The following is a 24,562-nucleotide window of genomic DNA, read 5'->3' as shown; positions in this document are numbered from 1 at the left end:
TTTTTAATGTTATGTGTATTTTTTTAAGTTAACATTACATATTAATACTACTGATCATTTTGACCAAATATAAATTTTCCAGAGTTGCTCTGCGAATGAATTAGGCTAAATATATTTGCTCAAGTGAAACTTTTACAGACCTCAAGAGGCTGGTTCTAATCCGGTGGACTTTACCCCATCATCAAGCTTTGTGTGAACGAATGGATAGACTCAGGCACTTGTTGATTACTTTATGGGAGTTAGGTAATAAAGAATTAGTTAAACAGTAAATTCTGTTTTCTGCCTAAATCCATCTGTGATTGCATAGCACACGGTAGTGTATATAAGAGAGAGTGAAGAAGAGCTTGCAGGATTGGAGATAACGTCTGGTCAATTTATAATTCCGGTGAGTGAAACTGTGTTTCTTTAATAAATTCTTTCCAGCTTTGTAATACAGTACATGCAGTGTATCACCTGTTAAACCATAAAAAGCTTACATGAAGGTGAACAACAAGGAAAACTAAAATAATGTCTTTCAAGTTTGCATATAGGCCTACAGTATGTAATATTTGGTTGTGCAGATTTCTCTGAAATACACATGCACGTTTTTGCAAGTTATTTGCAAAAATAATTTTCATTAATATCAAGTCAGCTGCACGAATAAACACGTGGCAGCATTGTCTGGTGATATTTAAAACAGAAAGGGCTACATTTTATTTACACAGCAGAATAAAGCAGAAATCCATTTTAGAAATAAAAAGAACTGCTGATAAAAAAAAAAAGCCTGTGGGGTTGTACAAAGTACTTTCCCACATATACAAACCTAATTTTGTTTTCATATCTGCAAATAGATTTACTAAAGCCACATTTGCATGTTTATGGCACTTTTTTTCTGCAGACATGAGGGTGTGCATCATTGGAGCGGGGGTCATCGGCCTCTGCACCGCTCAGAGCATCTACCAGCACTTCCACAGCAGGATCAGCCCCCTCACCATAGAGGTGTATGCTGATGTCTTCACTCCACTCACCACCAGCGACGGGGCAGCTGGACTCTGGCAGCCGTATCTCTACGACAAGGGCAACGTGCATGAAACGTGAGCTTTCAGTGTCAGTAAAAGTGTCAGTGAATCGGTTGAAGCACATCCTCATGTTTCTCAGTTATCCTGAAGAACCCAAGATGCTGTATAATCTATAGCAGCAAGTAAAATGTTTATTTCCTTTTCTCAGTAAATGGAACAAAGAGACGTTTGACTATCTACTAAGTTGCCTCAGCTCTCCAGATTCAGTGAAAATGGGAATCTTCCTTCAGTCTGGCTACAATCTGTGCTCTGAAACTGCACCAGTGAGAACACTGTCATTTCCTTCATAAAAATACTTTATATTTAAAATACATAGTTGACATGGCATTTCATTGAACAACGCAATATTTTTAGGTATATTTTGTAGCTGTCTCTTTGCTCCCCTCAAACAGGACCCCTCATTTAAAGATGCGGTGTTGGGTTTTCGCCAGCTGACTAAACGTGAACTAGACATGTTCCCGGGATACAGGTACTTATCAACTTTGTTTATTTCGATAATTGATTTAAACTGATATCGCTGACATTGTTTTTGAAGTCAAAGTCCTGTACAAGACATGGAGTAATATTCAGTTTAATTGGACATTCAAATTGAAACAGGGCAGACCTATGCATTATATTATATATTTCAGCTCAATCTGAATAATGGATGGATCTCAGTGTCATATCTACATCTCCATTTCCACTTTCCCTAGTTTTGGGTGGTTCAACACCACTCTCATGATTGAAGGAAAGACATACCTGCCCTGGCTTATGGACTGGTGAGAGATCTTAGATCTTCTCAGTAGCATAAACTAGGATGAAGCTGCATGCTGTATGCATATATGTAAAGATATACATACTATGTATGTATGTATGTATGTGTATATATATATATATATATATATACATAGGTTTCAGGTATGACATTTTAGTCATTTTCTGGTGTTCTCTATACAGGTTAAAACAAAGAAATGTCAAGTTTCATCAAAGAAAGATTGGTTAATTTAAAGAGGTTTGCACGTTTGTTTGTTTTTTTTACTGCAAAAAATATTCTGTATGAGTGGCCCAAGTGTAGCAATGCTATTTTTTTTATTTTTTTGAGCTGTGTGAACATCATCTATCCTGTTGTGAAGTGATTGTGGTCACACTTTGTAATGACCTAAAAATATGCTTCAGTTGGCAGATAGTGGTGCTGATGTTATCATCAACTGCTCCGGTGTCCGATCAGGAGACCTCCAGCCTGATCCTGAGCTCCAGCCAGCCAGAGGACAGATCATTAAGGTGAGGTTTAGTGGATAAAAGTCAATCAGGTTTTGAGTTTTAGACAGTCTCTGATTCTGCGCTGTATGTCAACAGGTAGATGCTCCCTGGATAAAACATTGGATCTCCACACATAATTTCTCGTCTAGAGGCAATTCAGCGTACATCATACCTGGGTGAGTTTATTTTTCATCACAGTCAATGTATATTTGAAAAAAAAAAAGACATTTAGAGATAAAGGGAAACATGCTGTGTAGGTTCCCATTTTAAGCTGTGTTTATTATAAAATGCAAAATGTAGTCTTGTCCCAGGACAGATGCACATGACCTCAGTTTGTTTCCGCAGGAGTCGTTTAGTCACTGTGGGTGGAGTTTTCCAAGTAGGAAACTGGAATCTGCAGAACAGTTCTGTTGACCATAAAAACATCTGGGAAGCTGCCTGCAAGCTTGAGCCCAGTCTACAGGTATGAGATCACATGTTATCAAAATCTGTTATTTAAGGTGTAATTTTCCATATTCCCACAGATTTGCTCAGTTTTCTCTCTCTCTAGCATGCGCGGATAGTAGAGGACTGGACTGGTCTCAGACCCGCTCGCAGCACAGTTAGACTGGAGAGAGAGACCATACGATCTGGACCAACCTCGTTTGAGGTGAGCTCATAGTAAAGAGAGCAGTATTTCTAATTAACTTTGCCTCTTTTCACACACCGTGCTGTTTTCTTTCACCTCAGGTCATTCATAACTACGGACATGGTGGTTTTGGACTGACCATCCATCGTGGATGTGCTGAGGAAGCTGCTCGTCTCTTTGGACAGATCCTGGAGCAGAAAGGTGTGCTAGCACACTCTAAATCACGTCTCTAATAGATCTGGGCCTCTGGGCAATGTTAGACATAATTTCTACAATATATGTAAATGTGCATATATTATTTTTTATTATACTTTAATAGTTTTCAAATAAAAGATAACATAACAGAATCATAACAGAGCTGAATTGTCAACATGTTATTCAGATAATGTACAATAAATAATCAGATGCTAGCATGATCTAATGTTTTTTCAATTAAGCTTTATTATTATCATGCACATGTACATCACTGTAGTGGCAAGGGATCCTGCTTTTCGACTGTCTGAACACTAGACTTTTTCAGGTATCTTCTACTTCATATAATGCCCCTATCAAATCATGTTCCAGTATACATTGCATATATGAAGGCAGTATATAAAAATAGTATATAAAACGTTATATTTAATATGTGAACATTTTTTAGATGAAAATAAATCTGCACAACCTGTGATTCAACTGAACCCATTAATCAATTTAAACATGTGCTTGAGCAGTTTTTTTAAACAGGTACATAAACAATGTATAAACATTTTTATAAATAATAAATAAATACATTTGCATTTTTATAAATACATAAAAATTACACCAAGACCTGAAAAATACATTCTGATACATACCTGTACAACCGGAGGGCAATAATTATTCTGTATAATTTATTACTTATTATTAAATACACAAATGTTTCTGGGACAAATGACTCACAAAAGATTTGTTTCCACCTGCTGGAGTAATGATGTAACACAAGTGTATAAACAAATTTTTCTAGTGAACAAATCAAAAAGATGACTCAAAACGCCCTGAATTGGGAATAGCATACTACTTTTACTATTTCTACATAGTTATATTATTTGGAACAACAAAAAATATTAGGTATAAAAAATAAAAATTTTGATCATTATTGGTTGATTAAAAATATACTGTTAGTGAGTCAGCTCTTAGGTCAGTGGTCTCAAACTCAATTGTTGGATGGCCCCAGCTCTGCAGAGTTTAGCTCCAGCCAGCTCCAACTTACACCTTCTTGGAAGTTTCAAGTAATCTTGAAGAGTTTGATCAGCTGCATCATGTGTGTTTGATTAGGGTTGGAGCAAAATTGTGCAGACCTGTACGTGGCTCTCCAGGAATTGAGTTTGAGACCACTGACCTAAGAGTTGATCAGGGGTCACCAAACTCAGTCCTGGAGGGCCGATGTCCTGCAGAGTTTAGCTTCAACTTGCCTCAACACACCTGCCTGGAAGTTTCAAGTATACCAAGTTAGACCTTGATTAGCTGGTTCAGGTGTGTTTAATTAACTCTGCAGGACACTGGCCCTCCAGGACCGAGTTTGGTGACCCGTCTTAGATGATAGTGGTGACTGTAACCTTTGATATGCTTGATTATAAGGGATCAACTGGAGTTTGTTTTATTTATTAAATATAACAAACAAGTCGGATGTATTATTCTGGTAGTTCTGACCTGCATCATAAATTACTTTATCAAAGAAATAAAAGAAAATGTTAAAGTCAAGGTAATTAGAAAAAAAGGTACAGGAGGATACACACTCTCTGTGTACACAGACAAAAACACAAAATTGCTCTCTCAAGTCTGGACACATAGGAACAACTTCTCACGTTACAAATCTAGAGCTGGGAAAAAGGAGTATTGTAATGTTTGTGCTGACATCTATGTGAAGGTGGCGTGTTTTGATAAGGTTTGACAAATACACAGAATTTACCTTGAAGTTAAAGCTGCAGTCTGTAACTTTTGGCGCTCTAGCGGTTAATAAACAGAACTGCGTGCGTCTTGCGGAAGAACATTGTAGCCGGAGCTACTTCTCTGTTTATGTCTATGGCGAATCACGCAGGTGCTGGGCTACTCCGCAGCGGTGCCTACCCGAACCAGCCTAAAATAGTCCGAATATAAACACTTATCATAGGTGTACCGTAGTGATTCAGGACAAGCCAAAAACACGGTTTGGATAATTGATTCATGGTGTACTACTCGCTTATTATAAAAAAAGTGTAAATTTTGAACACACAAAAAAGTTACGGACTGCAGCTTTAATGCACCCTGGACTGCAATAACACAAATGTTTCTCGAGTAAATGACTCACAAAAGAGTTGTTGCCACCTGCTGGAGTAATGATGTAACGCAAGTGTATAAACGAATCTTTTTAGTGAACAAATTAAAAAAGATTCGAATAATTCAGAGGAATCAAAACGCCTACCACTACATTTGAATTGGGAATAGCATCTAGAATACGACTTTTACTATTTCTACCATGCAAAAATAGTAAGACTAGTATTGAGAATCCAGCCCATACTCTGAGCCTTTACTGAATGACACACGAATAGCGCCACCTCAACGTCACAGCTGACGTTACGTAACGTGGGAAAAAGTTAATTTGTAAGTTTCTTGCAAGAGGTAAGATAAGGACGTGTTTAGGACAACGTCGATCTCTTTTTTGGAGGTAACAAGACAAAAAAGTGTGGTGAGTAAAGCTGTCCTTTTATAAAATATGAAGTATACCTTGAATGCAGTGTAATGCAACTCTGCCACATGCATAAATGTAAAAGTGTGGATTATTTCCAGTTTGACATTACATGCAGGGCATTAACTATTAAGTTACAATTGACAAGGATTCAACTAATAAAAACAACTCAAGCTCTATAACCTTGTTAGTTGTCATTATACATTTTAACTTTGAAATTGTGTCTCTTTGGAGTTTTTATGGACATAAGACTTAATAAAACAAATTAAGCCTTTCCCATGACAATGCAAACATATGGCAGCATTATGTATTCACTGGTGGATGATTCAGAATACACAGGTTTGTATTGAAAATTTTCTCCAATCAGTTTACAACATTACAACATATGTAATAAAACCATGCATTCATATTTATACTTGCATTTAGTTAGCAGACATGAGGGTGTGCATCATTGGAGCGGGGGTCATCGGCCTCTGCACCGCTCAGAGCATCTACCAGCACTTCCACAGCAGGATCAGCCCCCTCACCATAGAGGTGTATGCTGATGTCTTCACTCCACTCACCACCAGCGACGGGGCAGCTGGACTCTGGCAGCCGTATCTCTACGACAAGGGCAACGTGCATGAAACGTGAGCTTTCAGTGTCAGTAAAAGTGTCAGTGAATCGGTTGAAGCACATCCTCATGTTTCTCAGTTATCCTGAAGAACCCAAGATGCTGTATAATCTATAGCAGCAAGTAAAATGTTTATTTCCTTTTCTCAGTAAATGGAACAAAGAGACGTTTGACTATCTACTAAGTTGCCTCAGCTCTCCAGATTCAGTGAAAATGGGAATCTTCCTTCAGTCTGGCTACAATCTGTGCACTGAACCCCTGCCAGTAAGAACATTATCTTCCCATTGCATGTAATGTCATTATCTACAGAATGGCATATAATAAACCGCAAGTTCTGACACACGGGACATACTGTAACCGACCCATCTCACTGACCCAAGAGATAATTGTGAAAATGACTCAATCTCTCTGCTCCCCTCAAACAGGACCCCTCATTTAAAAATGCTGTGTTGGGTTTTCGCCAGCTGACTAAACGTGAACTAGACATGTTCCCGGGATACAGGTGCTTATCAACTGCATCTCATCACAAGCTATTTCTATAATTTGATGACGCTGACTTGTTTTGTTGTTTTACCCTTTGATGGTTGTAGTATTTCTTTTTGTAAAATTGCATATGTCACCTTTCCGTTTTCCTTCTATCTTTTCAGTTTTGGTTGGTTTAACACCGCTCTCATGATTGAAGGAAAGACATACCTGCCCTGGCTTATGGACTGGTGAGAGATTCCCGTTATCTAATCAGTAACCAACATTAGAATTGGAATGAAATAGAATATAACAGTGGAGCTCAAGAGTCCACAATTCAAACTGTAATATAAGCTTAGAAATTGTTACATTAAAAAAAAAATAAAACAAATAAGCATTTTGACTTAAAATGAATAAGTAATCTTTTAGATTTCTAGACTTGTATATTACATGTATATTATGTGTCTAGACATCTTGCATATATGCGTGTCTCCAATTTCTACATGAATATTTTTATTCTTCTGTTTTACTGTATATGCATCAGAATAACTTATGCATGTATATAGTCATGTAAAATCTGTTGTGAATCAGTTACTCTTTTCTGGTCTAACAATGATTAACACTATCTTTGACACCTTGGTCACATTTCTGTGTTTTCTGCAGGTTAAGACAAAGAAAGGTCAAGTTTTATCAGAGGAAGATTGGTTCATTTAAAGAGGTCTGAGCAATTGCTTTTTCATTTCCATTCATCTTTTTTAAATTAAAAGATCAGTATTAAGTGTGACAGTTGAGACATTTACAATGTAACAAAATAATTCTATTTCAAATAAAGACTGAGCTTTACAACTTTCTATTCATCAAAGACTCTTGAAAAAAAAGTATCATCATTCCCACAAAAATATTAAGCAGCACAACTGTTTTCATCATTGATAATATATATGTAGAAATGAAAAATCGCATATTAGAATGATTTCTGAAGGATCATGTGACACTGAAGACTGGAGTAATGTCTGCTGAAAATTCAGCTTTGACTTCACAGAAATAAATCAATTTTAACATGTATTTAAATAGTTGTTAAAATATATAAAATTATTTTGTAATAATATTACAATAATAATATTGTTATAATATTTCACAATATTACTGCTTTTATTGTATTTTATTCAGCATAAGAGATTTAAACATTAAAATATCTTAGCTACCCCAAACGTTTGAATGGTAGTGTATATGTTAACTTGATTGTTAACATCAGTAAGATTACCTTACACTAGTTTTAACATAACATATTATAAGCAGATTCTCTAACTCTAATTTCATTAATTTAATGTTCAGATTATGCTTGCCTCATATATACTGTAAAAAGGTAATCATAAAATGTGTAATTTGTAATGACCTCAAAAATGGGCTTCAGTTGGCAGATAGTGGTGCTGATGTTATCATCAACTGCTCCGGTGTCCGATCAGGAGACCTCCAGCCTGATCCTGAGCTCCAGCCAGCCAGAGGACAGATCATTAAGGTGAGGTTTAGTGGATAAAAGTCAATCAGACTTAAAGCATTTACATGGAACTGCTCTGATCTCATGTTTTTTATATCAACAGGTAGACGCTCCCTGGTTGAAACACTGGATCCTCACACATGATTCCTCATCAGGAGTCTATAACTCACCGTACATCATTCCTGGGTGAGCCTCTTCATGATGACACTTTACTGCATTTACAGTAATCTAAAGAAAACTGAAATAAAATAAAATGTAAATAGTAGATTAAAAAAAATATTTAAAACGTTGCATTTTCAATCTGGAATACGTTTAAAGGGGTCATATGACATTGCTAAAAAGCTCAAGCGTGTGACGGAAATGTTACGCCTCTTACCATATTGTGATGCCCTGTCCCGGAGTGATGAGACAAAACCAATAAACCCATTATAAACGAGGCATTTGTTGCATCCAGTGGGGACATAATTACGGATTATAATGACTTATACTGTCTTTTTACACATTGCTTTGCATCGCGCTGCGTAAACATAAAACCATGTCTGCATTTGTGATCAGAGAAACGGCAAACAAGCGCTACTCTACACTGCTCAAAACTCACGTTTGAATCGTCAGTGGCAAATCCTTTAAATATAAAAACGTACTTACAGGCTGTGAGTCAGAACAGCCGGCATTGTAGTCTACTCTCCCAGGATCAGGAAACAGTCCTCCATAAAATGTGCTGAAACACATCTGAATATTTGGGTTGAACTGTTCTGGAACAGTGTTGTTAATACAACTTAACCACTGATTTCTAGTTGTGTCCTCTTTTGGAAGACCAAACAAAGTAGTTTCGCTTTCGCAACGAAACACACAGCGTCTCCATGTAATGGCGGCGGCGGCAACAATACTACAGCGAGAATAAAGGTTACACCTTCTTTCTTTGCATGAGCATTTGGGTGGCGTTATGCAAATCTTCCCACACAGTGACGTAGACATGTGGGGGCGTGTTTAAACGAGGCGTTTTAGGAGGGTGTGGACGAGTCTTAACTTTTATAAAGAATATCTCTTTGGGTTTGAGACTTTAGTCTTTGCAACTTTAGGGATCGTATCTATTCACGAACAGCTTGCAGCACTCCAAAGAGAAAGGAAAACTTGAAATCGCATCATATGACCCCTTTAAGTGCTAAAATGACAAAAGCTAAAATAAAAAATTAATTGAAGCTAAATATAAATATATAAAAAACTAAAACAAATGACAAAGGCACAACAATATTGATAAAAATTTAACTTAAAATAAAATGAAAACTGAAAATATAAAATAAAAGCTAAATGAAATATTAATAAATACTGGGATGGTATGTAATACTAAAATAACACGTAATAACAAGCATTGTTGCTCATTTTTCACTTGTGTTTGTAATGAAGTGCAGCGTAGTCTTGTCTTAGCAGTGATGTACTGTACATTACCTCAGGTAATTTTGTCTCCGCAGGAGTCGTTTAGTCACTGTTGGTGGAGTTTTCCAAGTAGGAAACTGGAATCTGCAGAACAGTTCTGTTGACCATAAAGGAATCTGGGAAGCCGCCTGCAAGCTTGAGCCCAGTCTACAGGTAGTTTCAGCCATTTTAGCCTTGCTAAATTAGTGTTTGTTTGAGTGGCACGAGTGGATTGGATGTCGTTTTTTTTCTCTAGCATGCGCGGATAGTAGAGGACTGGACTGGTCTCAGGCCCGCACGCAGCAAAGTTAGACTGGAGAGAGAGACCATACGATCTGGACCAACCTCGTTTGAGGTGAGCTCATAGAATGACCATTACACTTAAGATCTGATGCCATTTTACAACATAAATATCCGAGATAATATATGATTAATAAAGAGCCCCTAAATGGACGTGTTATTGGAAAAATATGACATGGGACAAAAAAATGCATTACTGCAATAAGATATTTTGCCTTAACACAGTACTACTTCTACAAATGAAGGATTTGCAAGAGAACATAAAAGTTTTGCAAGTAAATGCAAAAGTTTTGCCAGTGAACGTAAAAGTATTGCAAGTAAATGCAAAATATTACTAAGCAAAAGAATAACATTGTGTCTACATAGGACGATAAAACAATAAACCCTTTATAAAACCCATTAAAATCAGATTCTGTCTACACTGGATGCGGTTTGGCATGAACAACAAATCTCAGACCGCAAACTGATGCATATTCTATGTAAGACGAACTGACACAAAGAACTAATGATTTGCAGTGGCTGCTTTATCACATCCAGTGCAGACCGCTTCTAGTGTGATACAGCATGAGCGAAAACAGAGTAGGGTTTTGTGAACAAACACTAGAGTTTTTCAGGCAAACACATACGTTTTGCAAAGTTTAAAGTGTTCAAAGTAAATGATTTTTTCATTTTTCCTTCCATCTCATATTTTTTCCATCATGATGTCCCTTTAGGGCTCCGCAGATTCACGATTCTCTGTTCACACACCATGATTTCTGTTTTCTTTCACCTCAGGTCATTCATAACTACGGACATGGTGGTTTTGGACTGACCATCCATCGTGGATGTGCTGAGGAAGCTGCTCGTCTCTTTGGACAGATCCTGGAGCAGAAAGGCCTGCTAGCACACTCTAAATCACGTCTCTAATAGATCTATGCCTCTGGACAAATGTTTAGACATGTTATCTACAGTATCAATTCTTATTCTCACTAATAACAATTATCACACTGATTCCCCCAAGAGATAATGAATCTTCAGAATTTCATACATTTCTCTACATTTATCTGCACTAATCTATAATAAAGATACATATACTCACTTTTTTTTTTTCTTGAAGCATAATTTATTGTTATCATACATGTACATCCAGTGCAGTGGCAAGAGCTCTGTGCGCACAGACACAAAACACAAAAGGCAGGCAACTCTCTGCACTCACAGGAACAACTGCACACTTCCCATCATGCCACGCACATACCCACTGTACAGTTGAAAAGGCAGAAATACAAATAACCGAATATATTGAGCAGTCGAGCTGAATAAACAAAGATTGTTGCTATATGTTGTGTGTTTTGATGCAAGCCGTTGTTTGAAAAATGCGCTTGGAGCCTGATGTGCTAGAATAGACAATAATAAAATAAATGTGACCTACAGACCTGCTCTGATGAGAGCCACTTGCTATTGTTTTATTGTTATTGAGCTGTCTTTTAAGATAAGAATCCAATAACCTTTGATATGCCTGATTATAAGGGATCAACTGGAGTTTATACACTTTACATGAGTTATTGCAGTTGGCAGCTGGTTGAAAGGATGAAGAGAGGTGCTCTCAAGTGCTGAGCGGTGCGAAATGAAGACTTTGGTGTCCACTAGATACATCACTGGTGTCAGCGAAAGTCTAAAACTGAATGGAGGGTAAATGGTTGAAAAAAGCAAGATAGCAGACCACAAACTGGTGCAATGTCTGATTAATAGCAGCATCCTGTCTGCTTCAATGAAGAGATAAAAGTTCTCATGACTTTGCCAAAGGAATGCCGGAGTGTAAAGCCCTCTTAAAAAAATTAAACAAATCCTCTTTCTACTTGCTGTCGTACTAAACCTGTCGCAATCGTACATTCTCTTGTGCTATCTTTCAACTTCATGACTTCAGGTTCAAATCTTTTCGTTGTTCAAATGCTCCTCAGATCCTCTGAACATGTGAGAGTGATTTCATGTGTTATAATGCAATTTGTCATGTTTTAGATCGATTTTCGACCCATTTCCTGTTGTAGTTCCTTTGGGCAAAAGGGGAGTATTATGTGATGGGAATCTATTGCACTCCATTTCTCTGGTTTGGAGGTTCATAAAAAGAAACCCTGCAACCTTTGGTGGAGGAATGTGTCATTAATGGACAGATTTAAATCAAAACCAAGAGTTCTTAAAATGCTATTCCTTTGTGGACACACATTGCTTGTTTGTTTTTTTTACAGAAAAGATTCCCAATTTCTTCTACAAAGTCTATCTGTGGTGTTTCTTAGTCCTGTGATCCAGAGCTGGAATGTGGAATCCCTCCAGGACTGTGGTCTGAGGCCCGTCCCATCATCTCCTGACCCCACTCTCTGTGACTGGACTCCTGGAGGCCTCGTCCTGTGGTCTCTATGGGCAGGGCACAGGAAGCGATAGCAGCCAGCAAACAGCAGCAGCAGTACACCGACAGAGTCAGGTACACAGATGATTCCAGCATCACCTTGAGGAAAGAAGCAGAGACTAATTCTTCTAGGTCACGCATTCAACAGTTTAGTAAGATTCAAGTCTTGGATTAATGTTTTTAAAGAAGTCTCTAATGTTCACCAAGATTGTATTTATTTGATCAAAAACACAGTAACAACAGTAACACTGTGAAATATTAATACAATTTAAAAGAACTGATTTCTATGTCAATACATTGAATTTGTCATTTTTTACTTTGATGGCAAAGCTAAATCTTCAGCATCATTACTCCAGTCTTCAGTGTCCTATGATCCTTCAGAAATCATTCTAATATGCTGATTTCGTGCTCAAGAAACATTTCTTATTATTATTACTGCTGAAAATGGTTGTGCCGCTTATTGTTTTTGCATAAACCACAACACATTTTTCAGGATTCAAAAGAATAATATAGTATAAATAATAGTGTGTAATAGTTTAGTGTATACAAAAATGTGAACACAAACCTTGCTTCGAGTTTTTTTTCATAAATGTCAAATAATTTTAAGTACAAACTTATTAATGAATCATCATTTCTGAAAACATTTACACACATGCAGTTAATGAATGAGCCCCCTTTTTCGTCTCTCTTTTTTAGTCATATTTCTGGTAAATCTTTGAATTGTTGTTCGCAGAGTGAGTTTTTTGCAAGCTGGACTCAAAATCATGCAGCCCACATGAGCACCAGAGCTCAGCATATCGGATCATTTGCCCAAACGGCCACAGATTCAACACCACTGTAATACAGGAAGTGTTTTAACTCTTAAAAGTAAATATAAAAAGTAAATAAAAAATAGCAAGTATATTGGATCTCCAGCATTTATAATATCTCAAAATATTTGTTATAAAACGGATAGTTCCGGTCCTTGATTCTGATTGGTTGAGCCAAGTTCGAAGCTGTTGTAAATTACACTACAAACATACACCTTTGTTTACGTTTGTGTGTTGCTCTGCAACCACTTTGTTGCAACCACAACTGATTCTGAGGAACTATATTGTTTGGTGGAAGAATAATGTTTTTATTAATATCATTACACTTTATTTGCTCTGTTTTATTTTGTGAAACCTTACCACGTATATGGAATAACCGTTTTATAAAAGCAATAAGCCCCGTGAAGCCATGGTTTACAGTGAATTTATAACAGCTAAAGGGGTTTTCCGCTTCGCATCGTGCCTAACAACACCCCTTAGCTGTTATAAATTCACTGTAAACCACGGCTTCTTGGGGCTTATTGCTTTATTATAATATTTGTTGTTTTTTAGTCTGTGCATATTTTTGATTGGGTATTTACATTATTCTGTATTTTATGTCTTTTATTTGTTATTATTTCCACACCTGTGCCACAAATGGTGTGATGAGAGCTCCAACCCGAGCCATCCCACTACTGGTGCCCAAACCCAGTGCCCTCGTGGCTGTGGGATACACCTGCAAAAGAAATACTGAGTGAGTTATAACAAAGATCTTCTCAGTGTGAACATTGAACTGTTTCTTAACCACAGGGTGGTTAGTGAATGTATCTATATGACCTACATGGACCTATTACTTCACTAAAGTTTCTTCAGAATGCTGTTATGCTGTAAACACTTTCAAAATCAGTTAAATATCACTGACAGAGATTAATGTAGTTAGGTAAACTGCTTCGCTCCTTTAGGTAATATACAGTCAGTAACTACGTTCTTAAGCAACCTACAGACACTCTATGTAATATTCAACCCTTCAGTCCTGTTTCAGGAGATGAACTCCAGTGGTTCATGAAAAGTAGGATGACAAAGCAGCCTGTTTTATGTCAGGTGAGCTGTTGCAATGGCTGCCAAGTGGTGGGAGTGAGCCAGGAATTGGACGTTTCCCAAGGTCAAAATCCTTCTCCAGCACAGCTGTTGCCTTGAGCAAAACATTTAACACTACACTGACAGTCTACAGGCTTTACTCTCCATACAGTTTATCTGCCAAGAGTGTCAAATGTTCAATTACATATTCCTTTGACAGGGCAAAGAAGGATAGAGCTTCCCTTTGAGCCTCAGTTCTTCCACAAAATAATTCTATATCAACTGAAATTAATTGAAAAAGAGTTCTCACCTCAGGGGTGTACACATATGCAGCCTGGAAACCTCCAGCGATAAAAGCCCTCGCAATGAATATAAATACTGTCAAAGACGTCCTGCAATATAGGCAATGTAGTTATTCACAGTATGTTCACAAATGTGATTACCACAGGCTTGAATGCACTAGAAAAATGACAGTGATAGAAGTGCTTCTGACCTTCCCACACAGCCGTAGAGTGGCACAATGCAGAGGGAGAAGACAAAGAAACACAATGCCATAGTCATCCTCCTCCCTAATCGATCAATCGCCCACAGGGTCACCAGCAGGCCTGTGATGCATCAATCAATACATTTGCCACATTTTCTTTATGCCTGCCATAACTTATTTAAAAAAAATTAGATGTTAAAGGAATAGTTCACTCAGAAAATGAACATTTGCTGAAACTTCAAAATGTAGATGAGTTTGTTTCTTCATTGGAACAGATTTGAAGAGATTTAGCATTTAGCTCACCAACGGATCCTCTGCAGTGAATGGGTGCCGTCAGAATGAGAGTCCAAACAGCTGATAAAAACATCACAATAATCCACACGACTCTAGTCTATCTCAAAATCCACTGACATTTGTTTAGAATTGTTTTGGACTGTTTTTGGTGCATAATTTGTGCATATTTCCTTCCTGATTCAGACAAGATTACTTTTTTTCTGGAGCTATCATTATTATGGATAGGGGACTCATGTTTTAGCTGGAAGCAACAGTTTGAAGTTAAGAACATCCTAATGATGAATTTGTTTCTTACAAACAAGCTATTCACTTCACAAGACATTATTTGATGAACTTGAGTGGTGTGAATTACTTGTGGATTATTGTGATGCTTTTATCATCTGTTTCAGCTTTCATTCTGACGGCACCCATTCACTGCAGAGGATCCATTGGTGAGCAAGTGATGTAATGCTTAATTTACAGTCAAACCAAAATTTATTCAGGCACATTCAACGTTTCTCACAGTATCACAGTTTATTCGCTATAGTTAGCGAATAGTAAAATGGTAATAAAATACGACAAGAACACAGTTAAACTGTGTCAGAACAAATTCATCTTGATAATGTCAGATAACGTTGACAGAAATTACACTGTAAAAAATGACCGTGAATTTAACGGTAAAAGACTACCCTAACCTTAACCAGTGAAATTGACTGCACTGCGGGATTGGCGCTGAATAGCGTGGTAAAGAAAGATGCCGTTCAGGAGATAAACAGTTAATAAGATTATGCGATATGAGATCGTTCTGTAACTCCCCAACCGGACCTCACCGGACAATGGCACCTTATTAGTTACACCCAGCATCACTACCCCCTCCTACCCTGCGCATTTCGAGCCCCGGGACGCCCCCGCTGCTTGTGACTGTAAATTTAAGTTAAAACCGTAAAACCTAAAACGATGCTACCGTATTTTTTACGGTAAAATTCCAGCAACCACAGCCGCCGGTTTTTTACCGTAAATTTTATGGAATTTTTTTTACAGTGAAGGTATATGTAATGGATTAGGTTGAATAGCTGTCAGTACACAATTAGATAATACCGATTTAGGTCAACCAATTACCAAGCAATGCTTAATTTTGTTCAGTCTGTGGTGAAAAAGGTCACATTAGCAATTAAAGAAAAACACTTAAGCAAAACATGGTAAGGTCAAAGTGTCAAATTTTTATAAATTTTACTGGTAGTCCAATTTTTGGGTATAATATGTCACAGTTTACTTTATTTTGCTATCCTCACTTACATAAATGAACTATAGTGTCCTGCACCCACTAGTAAAAAGATATCAAAAATGATATCTGGTGTCTGAATAATTCAAAATTCAGGGTTCAGAATAGCCTTAGAGTGAGTGCATTTTCATTTTTGAATGAGCTATTCCTTTAATGGCATTATAATTCAAATATATACCAGGAAACTCAGAAAGTGTGGTCCACAGAAGGTCTTTGTAATCATCTGAATTCAGATATTTGCACTCCAAACTGCAACTTGGCTCCCTTTTACTGCCCTTCGCCCCTAGGGGGAGACACACGACCAATATATGCGCACAGAATCCATTGGTTGTGTATCGTTAGCATTCTACCACTCTATAGTTTGAAATGATATTAAACACACTGGTTTACATACTATTTTTTAAAAAACATTAGGCAGTATACAGGTTATACTGTACAGTATTGAATAATTGTGGTATTCTATTCTATACATAGTCCTTACATTCTCGCACTATGCTCCGGTCTGTTTTTTAAACACACAAAAGCTTTCACTCACTACCACAGGCGCCTCCCTCCTGGAAAAGCTCAGTGGTCAGCAAAACCACACCATAATATGAGAATGCATTAGAGAACCTGCATCAGAAAGCACACAATAGACAGAATATGAAGGAAAGCAGCAAGAACACAAAACTTTGTGGAATATCTGAGTGAAATTGCGAAACAAAAGAGTGAGATGTGACAAAAATCTCAGGGAACAAAAAAAGTCCTTTAAAGCTTTAGTAGTAGACATTTACATAATGTGATTGAATGAGTGTTCACACAATGATTAATAGAACTTTGGAGAACCCTCTTACCATATGAACCAGAGCAGAATAGTGGTCCAACGGAAGTGTGGAGAGAAAAGATCTTGAATTTTCCCCCTGTCCTCCTGAACACAAAAAATAACAATTATACCCTAAATAAAGAGAGATAAAATGACAAAATATGTATAAGAGAGAGAGAATAAATACAGTAATACTGTGAAATATTATTAAAATGAAAAATAACTGCTTTCTATTTTAACATATTTAAAAAAAATATATATATATAATTTATTCCTGTCATGGCACATCTGAATTTAGCAGCCATTACTCCAGTTTTCAGTGAAACATTTAGTATTATCAATGCTGAAAATGGTTGCACTGCTTAATATTTTTGCAGAAACCATTTTTTAGGATTCTTTGATGAATAGAAATTCAAAAGAATAACAATATAAGTAGTATAAATAATATTATCTAATAGTTTTCTACAGACAAAAACATGAACATGTGGTTTAAGTTGATTCTATTTTTTTTCATAAATTTAGGATCATTTCAAGTACAAACATAATAATGAATCATAATGTCTGTATGAAAACTTTCACACACCAATGCAGATTCAACGCCTATAACACACTGAATTATAGTAAGTGTTTTAACTATATAATACCAAGTAAAGAAAGCCGTAAATGGCATAAATGATATAAAGTATATTTAACTAGTGTTTTACCTGTCTGGCCACTATGAGTTTTCCCAGCGGCATGGGGACATTATTCTCTGTTGCAATGCGTTTGAGTGTGTTTAAAGCCTTCTCCTGGTTTCCTGTCAGGACGTCGTAACGAGCGCTCTCCGGCAGCCACTGTTGATGTGCATTAGACATTTTGCTTACTCTATTGTTCAGACGATATATTGCTCACCCCACAAAAAATGGCTTGGTCTGTCCATATCTAGCTCTAAGAGCTGATATTTGAGAACTTCATACTTACAAAGCAAAAAAAAGCAAAAATGAAGAGTGGAATGGTGGAGAGGGCCAGCAGCCAGCGCCAGCCCAAAGTTGGCATCACCAAAATAGCCAGCAGCACTTCAAATACTGTACCCAACGCCCAGAATATCTACAGCAGATCAGAGAGAAAGACATTTAAGCTATACTAGTTATGAGGATTTACATGCTTTGGTTCAACTTATAACTGAAACTATTTAATCATTCAAGCTATGATGATACCTGTATTTAAAGAATAGAATAGAATAGAATATTACCTCTATCAACAGAATGCAAGTGGCTCTGGACCGCATGGGGAGAAACTCAGCATACAATGTTACTCTTATAGGAGAGATCAAAAGTTTGCTGTAAGTCTCTAATTATTTAATGATATTGTTATATAAAATGGTAAACTGTAATGGAGAACTTATAGATTAAAAGAACTTGCAAATCTCCTTACCATAATTCATTAAATGTTTGTAAGCTACCATTCAAAAGTTTGGGGTCAGAACAGAAGGACTTTCTTTTTTATTTAATTTTTACTTTTATTTAACATGGATGCGTTAAATTATTTTTTGCATCGTTTAAAAAAAAATCAATTTAAAATAAATTCAATACATTTTGAATTTCTTACAAAAAAAAAATCTTGAAAAAGTAACAACTATTCTCAACATTGATAATTATAAGAAACGTTACTTGAACACCAAATCAGCATATTAGAATGTGACTGCTGAAAATTCAGCTTTGCCATCACAGGACTAAATTAAATATTCAAATCTATTCAAATAGATTTTCAACTAAAATATTTCACAATATTACAGTTTCACAGTATTTCTGGCCAAATGCAGCCTTGATGAGAATAAGACTTTCAGAAACTTTTAAAAATCCACACGACGCCAAACTTCTAAACGGTTGTGTGTGCATTCAGATCCAAGTCACACTTACGATTGTGGAGCCCCTCCAATGCCGAAGCCCACCAGAGCTCTGAGGAACAGGATCCATCCGTATATAGGTGCAAACGCACTGAGGAGGCTGTAAAACAGGGTCCATAATACACTCATCTTCAAACCCTACCACAAACACACACACACACACACACACAGCTCGAATCAGTCCCCGCTGGTGCACAGTGAGATTAGAAACAACATTTGTGCCGTTGGACATGCACATACTGCTCTTTCATTTATAAACATACTCACTGTTTTTCTCCCATATCTATCAGATATGTTTCCCCATAATGAAGAACTGATCATCATTCCAATAAATACTACCTGTTTCAGAGAAGGTAAGAGACTCATTACATATGCGTCAGTGCAGTTATTCAGGCAAACTCATTTATGAATGATGCAAAGCTTAACGGAACAAGAACATTTCTACTGCCAAACCTGTCTAAAAAAGCATGAGGGGAGTCATTATTGACTCAAGGAGTAGTGTACAGTACCGAAGTTAGCAGTGCCACCTCCCAGCTGGGCAGTGCCCACTCACAGTGCAGTTGAGGGGCCAATATACTGAGAATCATCATCTCCATGGCGTCGGCCATCTGCACACAAATACAACCATCAGAAATATGGAAACAAATATAGCAACTTTTAACATTTACAGCTTATAAAATAATAAAATGTTTCATTTCAAAGCCAAACTGATTGTGATTATACAGGAATGTGAGGGTACGACAATTATTCCCTCTCTGGATTTGGTTTAAGTTTTGTTACCCAGGAAAGTCCAGTCAGGATGGACAGTTTCCACTGGAACGTTCCAAAGCCAATGGCTTCCACTGCATCCTCAACCATGAAGGTATCTGTTAAAAGAGCAACATATGGAGAACAGTTCTGCCTTAAAGATGCTTAGTGAGCTGTCTGATAATGCAATCAACTATCCTGTATTTTGGAAGCATTTAACATGCTCAAAAGTGTTATTTTAGTATAATTTATATACGATTACAGTATTTTTTAACACCTTGCCTTAGCTCTTATTTTTTTTATTTTCGATTTTCATTTTCATTTTAGTTTAAGCTTCATTCATCTTTTAATGTGCATGTTTTAGTTTAGTTTTTAAATATATTTCTGCTGAATTTATTTTTATTTCGGTTTTAGTGTTAGTAATTTACTTTAGTTTAAACTTTTTTTTTTTCTTCAGTAAATTTTATTTCTGTTATTTGCCAGGGCAACATTTCTAATTTTCATTTAAGTGTTTGGTAGCACTTCAGTATAGTGACCAATTCTCACTATTAATTGCTTGTTTGCATGCATATTATAGTGTATTGGCTATTTATTAGTACTTCTAAAGCACATATTCTGCATGACCATATTCTACATCCCTAATCCTACCCAACACCTACACTCAAACAGTAATTAGGAGTTTATTGACGTTAAAAGTCGTAGTTAATAGTTAATTAATAGCCAGAATCGGACCTTAAAATAAAGTGTGACCAAGTTTTGTTTTTTTTTAGTTTTTCAAATATTTATATTTTATTTCAGCTTTATTTCAAATAACAAAAAAAGTACAAATCAACTAAATAAATCAATTTTAAAAAGTTTTGGTTAACAGTGGTTTTGAGCCCTAGCTCAAGAAATATTCCTGAAAAACACATTTGTGACCCTGGACCACAAAACCAGTCATAATGGTCAATTTTTAGAAATTGAGATTTATACATCATCTGAAAGCTGAATAAATAAGCTTTCCATTGATGTATGGTTTGTCAGGATAGGACAAAAAATCTGGAATCTGAGGGTGCAAACAAATCCAAATATTGAGAAAATCAGATTTAAAGTTGTCCAAAAAAGGTCTTAGCAATGCATATTACTAATCAAAAATGAAGTTTTGATATATTTACGGTAAGAAATTGACAAAATATCTTCATGGAACATGATCTTTACTTAATATTCCTAATGATTTTTGGCATTAAAGAAAAGTAAATAATTCTGACCAATGTATTGTTGGCTATTGCTACAAATATACCTGTGCTACTTAGGTATTAGGACTGGTTTTGTGGTCCAGGGTCACATTTAGAAAGAAAGGAAACACCTTTTCAAACTGGTGAACAATAAGCATATTAATGAACTAATCATACCATCAGTGGGGTTGGCAAATTCCCGAGGCACCGGAGCAGCATCGGCCAGGGAAACAGACTCCATATCCATCCGTCCTCCCTCCACCTGCAAAGCCTCTTCCCTGCCGCCACACTCATCCTCTGAGCGAGTGCTTTCACCTGTACGCCGAAATTTCACCACTCTGTCAGAGAGACAAACAGGCAGACAGATAATAAGGTACAGAATCAACCAGATCGACACATTTCTGAAGCGCTGCATATGAATGGTTCTGAGCCAATGACTAAAACAGCCAATAAGGAGAGGATTCAGAATGAAATATGCTCTAAATCTTTCTGCTGTGGCTGTTTTCAGAAAACATGAAGAAAGATCATACAATCGCAGATTTAAATAGACCTGACAGCTTAATCACAGCTTTAGCAATGCCTATGCATAATATAGCAGCAGCCCATGCAGCCAATACACAGTATATGCTGTTTTTTGTAATGTGGCAGGCCAAAATAAATCATTCGACAGAACAAGGATCTGTATGTGGAATACAGCTGCAATGTGCAGGACAGAATGATGCACATAATAAGAGACTGTTGCCAAGGTGATGAGAGAGCTTGCTGTTTGTGCAATCCCTCTTCTGGGGTTCTGGAACGAAAGCACAAGAGAAAGCCAGACGTGCGAAGAGACTGTGGAGCGATGTTTGAAACTGTGACTCACAACCGACAGCCTTAATGGGGCGACCGGATGACAGGCATCTTCTCACTGAATGAAAACTGCTGTTTGAAGAAAACAACAACAGATGCTCTAGCGGTAGTCAGGGGGATTTTACTCTACAAATATCCTCACAACTATGAAGACAGATTGGATCAGGGAGCAGTAAATAAGAGGAGCACACAGATATCCCACGGTGTAATTACTGTAATTGCAGTGCTCACAGCGACACTATGAGCAATAAAGCTTTCATGAGCAGACAGGCAGTGTAATTAAACAGATGACCTCTCCACGCTCAGCAGAGACAAACGTTTCTCTGGGAGCGCACAAAAAACCCAGAAACCAGGATGCAGATCATAAACCATCTGAAATTAGCAACGGTTTTGATGACAGAACAGACACGAGCTCCTGCAGGCATTAAGAAAATGCTAAGAATGTGACGATTTCATCAGTATTATTTTGAAAAAGACTGAAGCCTAGCTGAAACAAGCTACAATTAAGAGCGCTGCCATCATGATTTCTGCACACCGTCAGATGGCGACTGGGCCTACTGCCAAGCATCAGCAGCACAGGAATAACATCAGCATAAGCAGGCAGTGTATTCAAAACTCATACATGCATCAGTGGAAAGACCTTTACTGCAACTCAGATGATCAGTGACACACAAGGACAGATTTACATTTATTTGTAACTTGCACTGTCTTGTTAAGATGCCACTGATGCACTGGGCGATCAGTCATCAAGACCAAGACGTTTGGCTGTTCAGGAATGGCCTCATTCCTTTAAAAACCAGTCATACTTTGTGCTGTGCTGAAAATCCTTTACCTAATATGGTTTTCTCTGTCCAAAATGACCGGCCTTTTAAAAACTGCCCGTAAGTTCCAAAAAGATTTACAAAACCTGTGTAAAACATTTTTAAAAAGACTGATTTGATAACAATATACCAGAACTCTATAAGCAATTTTTGGGAACACTACAAGTGCAGCAAGGTGGGGGGGGGGACAAAAATATTTCGGAAAGGGTTTATACCAATCATGAGCAAAGTCGATAAGTTTTAGTCCAATGTGATAATATTAACTAGCATTTCTGGGAAAAAAGTCCAAAAGTCCAAAACACAGCATAAAGGATATTTAAGCTTTTTGCTATAATGTAAAAATGTTTGTAAATTGAACAGAAAAAGAAAGTAAAAATGTTACAATAAAAACTTTAGCTTACCATATAAAGTTTAAAATGATATTAGCTTGAACAGAGATAAATGCAATTTTAGCTTTAGCTTTTAGAAGCATAATAAAGTATTAATTACCATACATGTGATTTACAATAAAATATTACTTTATGATGAAAATAATATTACATTTAATAGGACAACACAGTATATTTTTTATAGGCTTATGTAAAATTTATAATAGGCTATATATTTTATAATAACTTTTTTAAAGTGAATTTCTGGAAACCTGCTTCTTCTAATTGTAAAATGAATTTTTTTTAATTGTAAAATGAAGAGGGTTTGAATTTAACCTTGGGTTAACATTTTCTTTAAACCCTGGGTTAAGCAACATTTAAGTTTATAATTTTGAAGAGTGCTTAGTGCTGTATTTAAGATTAAGAAGCCCTGCCACAGAAATCATTTAAGAATAATTTAAAATGTGAACAAAAAGGTCAATAAAAAGTGAATCTAAAAATCACGGACAGAGTTGAACATTTTCTATTAGGCCAATCAAATGAGTGAAAGTGTCTATACCACATTAAAACCCCACTCAGACACAAATAACCATTGCGTTATTCAATGGAATCGTCATGTACAACGCAAATGAATCAATGGACGAGGAAATATTAAATGCAACACAACGTTACTGCTTTAAAATACATAAACAGTTGAATCTACTTGATCTGTTTACCAAACATACACCTTTGCCAATCCATACTGCCCAAATATCCTTATTCTACATCAGCCTACATCTACAGCAGCCATTATGTAAGCAGTGATTTTTTCAAATAAATTGCATGAAAATCAATGTCACATTCTAGCAGCTGCAGATCGCTAAACGGGCTGAAATGAACGGAATAGTGTTTGCATGACGGCTCAGGTCGGATGAAAGAAACGGCATGAAAAGCACTCACGGGAGCTGTCTTAACTGAAACAAATCATCGTCCATTATCGGTGTGTTCGTCGGGCTGCCGGTGTCTTTGTCTCATTGCCGTTACATTGCTGTCGGGTCGAGGCTGATTTCAGCACCGCGGGCGTGAGGACAGAGAAGAGCTCAGAGAGGGGCGGCACGCTGCGGAGCGTCCATGATTCCTGCGCCTGTCGCGTCGCGTCGCGTCGCTCGCTAGTGCTGGATCTCTGCTAAGGCTGGAACCAAAGCACCGAATACGCTCTGGAGATGATGAATCAAGACAATACACCTCCCAAGAATTTCACTGACTTCTTTCCCATTCACGTTTTTATTTCTATATTAAGTAGTAAAGTCAATTGTATTAATATTTAAATGTTCAATGACACAAAACATGTCTGTAAATGTTATAAATTACTGTAATAAATTAGATCTTAAAAAAAAATAAATGTTTGGATTTAGCTATGCCTTTTACTATGCCTACTACTAGTGCATGAGGTCATGTTTATTACAAAGATAAAGCTGATGATTCTACAGATATCCAGATTTCTATAATCTGCCGTCTAAAATCAAGGTTATAGAGCTGAATATGGAAGAAGTAGCCTACTGACAAATCTAATAAAATATATTTAAAAAGGTACTTAGGATACTGAAATGATAATAAATAAAGAATAGTTCTGAGGAGTTGATGGATAACAAGTCTTTTTAATAAATTTCACACACACACACACACACACACATATATATATATATATATATATACACACAC

General features: G+C 36.8%; 2 protein-coding genes and 1 pseudogene across 2 annotated transcripts; 2 read left to right on the top strand and 1 right to left on the bottom strand.

Annotated features, from left to right (window-relative positions):
* Window positions 1-80: 80 nt before the first annotated feature.
* LOC107654608 (D-amino-acid oxidase-like) lies at window positions 81-3,577 on the top strand (annotated as a pseudogene).
* Window positions 3,578-5,326: 1,749 nt separating this feature from the next.
* Window positions 5,327-11,798, top strand: LOC107654625 (D-amino-acid oxidase-like). The gene is made up of 11 exons (XM_016441784.1): window positions 5,327-5,608; window positions 6,035-6,237; window positions 6,371-6,485; window positions 6,647-6,723; window positions 6,869-6,934; window positions 7,347-7,401; window positions 8,095-8,199; window positions 8,282-8,364; window positions 9,648-9,765; window positions 9,848-9,946; window positions 10,666-11,798. Exons 2-11 carry the CDS (start codon window positions 6,044-6,046, stop codon window positions 10,795-10,797), a joined length of 1,044 nt encoding a protein of 347 aa, XP_016297270.1. The 5' UTR covers window positions 5,327-5,608; window positions 6,035-6,043; the 3' UTR covers window positions 10,798-11,798.
* A 140-nt stretch (window positions 11,799-11,938) lies between these two features.
* Window positions 11,939-23,990, bottom strand: LOC107654623 (synaptic vesicle 2-related protein). Its single transcript, XM_016441780.1, has 16 exons — window positions 23,801-23,990; window positions 21,001-21,161; window positions 19,643-19,728; window positions 19,372-19,470; window positions 19,130-19,201; window positions 18,876-19,000; window positions 18,209-18,272; window positions 17,938-18,063; window positions 17,682-17,810; window positions 17,009-17,082; window positions 16,711-16,787; window positions 16,354-16,458; window positions 14,630-14,741; window positions 14,447-14,528; window positions 13,706-13,795; window positions 11,939-12,370 (listed from the first exon to the last, which is right to left on the bottom strand). The coding sequence occupies exons 1-16, from the start codon at window positions 23,833-23,835 to the stop codon at window positions 12,158-12,160; spliced, it is 1,650 nt and encodes a 549-aa protein (XP_016297266.1). The 5' UTR covers window positions 23,836-23,990; the 3' UTR covers window positions 11,939-12,157.
* Between the last annotated feature and the right edge of the window lie 572 nt (window positions 23,991-24,562).

Source organism: Sinocyclocheilus anshuiensis, unplaced genomic scaffold, assembly GCF_001515605.1.
Source record: "Sinocyclocheilus anshuiensis isolate Anshui unplaced genomic scaffold, SAMN03320099.WGS_v1.1 scaffold799, whole genome shotgun sequence".
NCBI classification, from domain to species: Eukaryota; Metazoa; Chordata; class Actinopteri; order Cypriniformes; family Cyprinidae; genus Sinocyclocheilus; species Sinocyclocheilus anshuiensis.
This window is presented reverse-complemented; position numbering and strand designations above follow the sequence as displayed.

Excerpts from the sequence above, each read along its gene's own strand:
- LOC107654625 (XM_016441784.1), top strand. The coding sequence starts at position 6,044 with ATGAGGGTGTGCATCATTGGAGCGGGGGTCATCGGCCTCTGCACCGCT. Across the intron at positions 6,238-6,370 it reads AAGGGCAACGTGCATGAAAC|TAAATGGAACAAAGAGACGT; the intron begins GTGAGCTTTCAG and ends TCCTTTTCTCAG. Across the intron at positions 7,402-8,094 it reads AGATTGGTTCATTTAAAGAG|TTGGCAGATAGTGGTGCTGA; the intron begins GTCTGAGCAATT and ends AATGGGCTTCAG.
- LOC107654623 (XM_016441780.1), bottom strand. The coding sequence starts at position 23,835 with ATGGACGATGATTTGTTTCAGTTAAGACAGCTCCC. Across the intron at positions 17,083-17,681 it reads AACTCATAGTGGCCAGACAG|GAGGACAGGGGGAAAATTCA; the intron begins GTAAAACACTAG and ends TTTTGTGTTCAG. Across the intron at positions 13,796-14,446 it reads CATATGTGTACACCCCTGAG|GTGTATCCCACAGCCACGAG; the intron begins GTGAGAACTCTT and ends TTTCTTTTGCAG.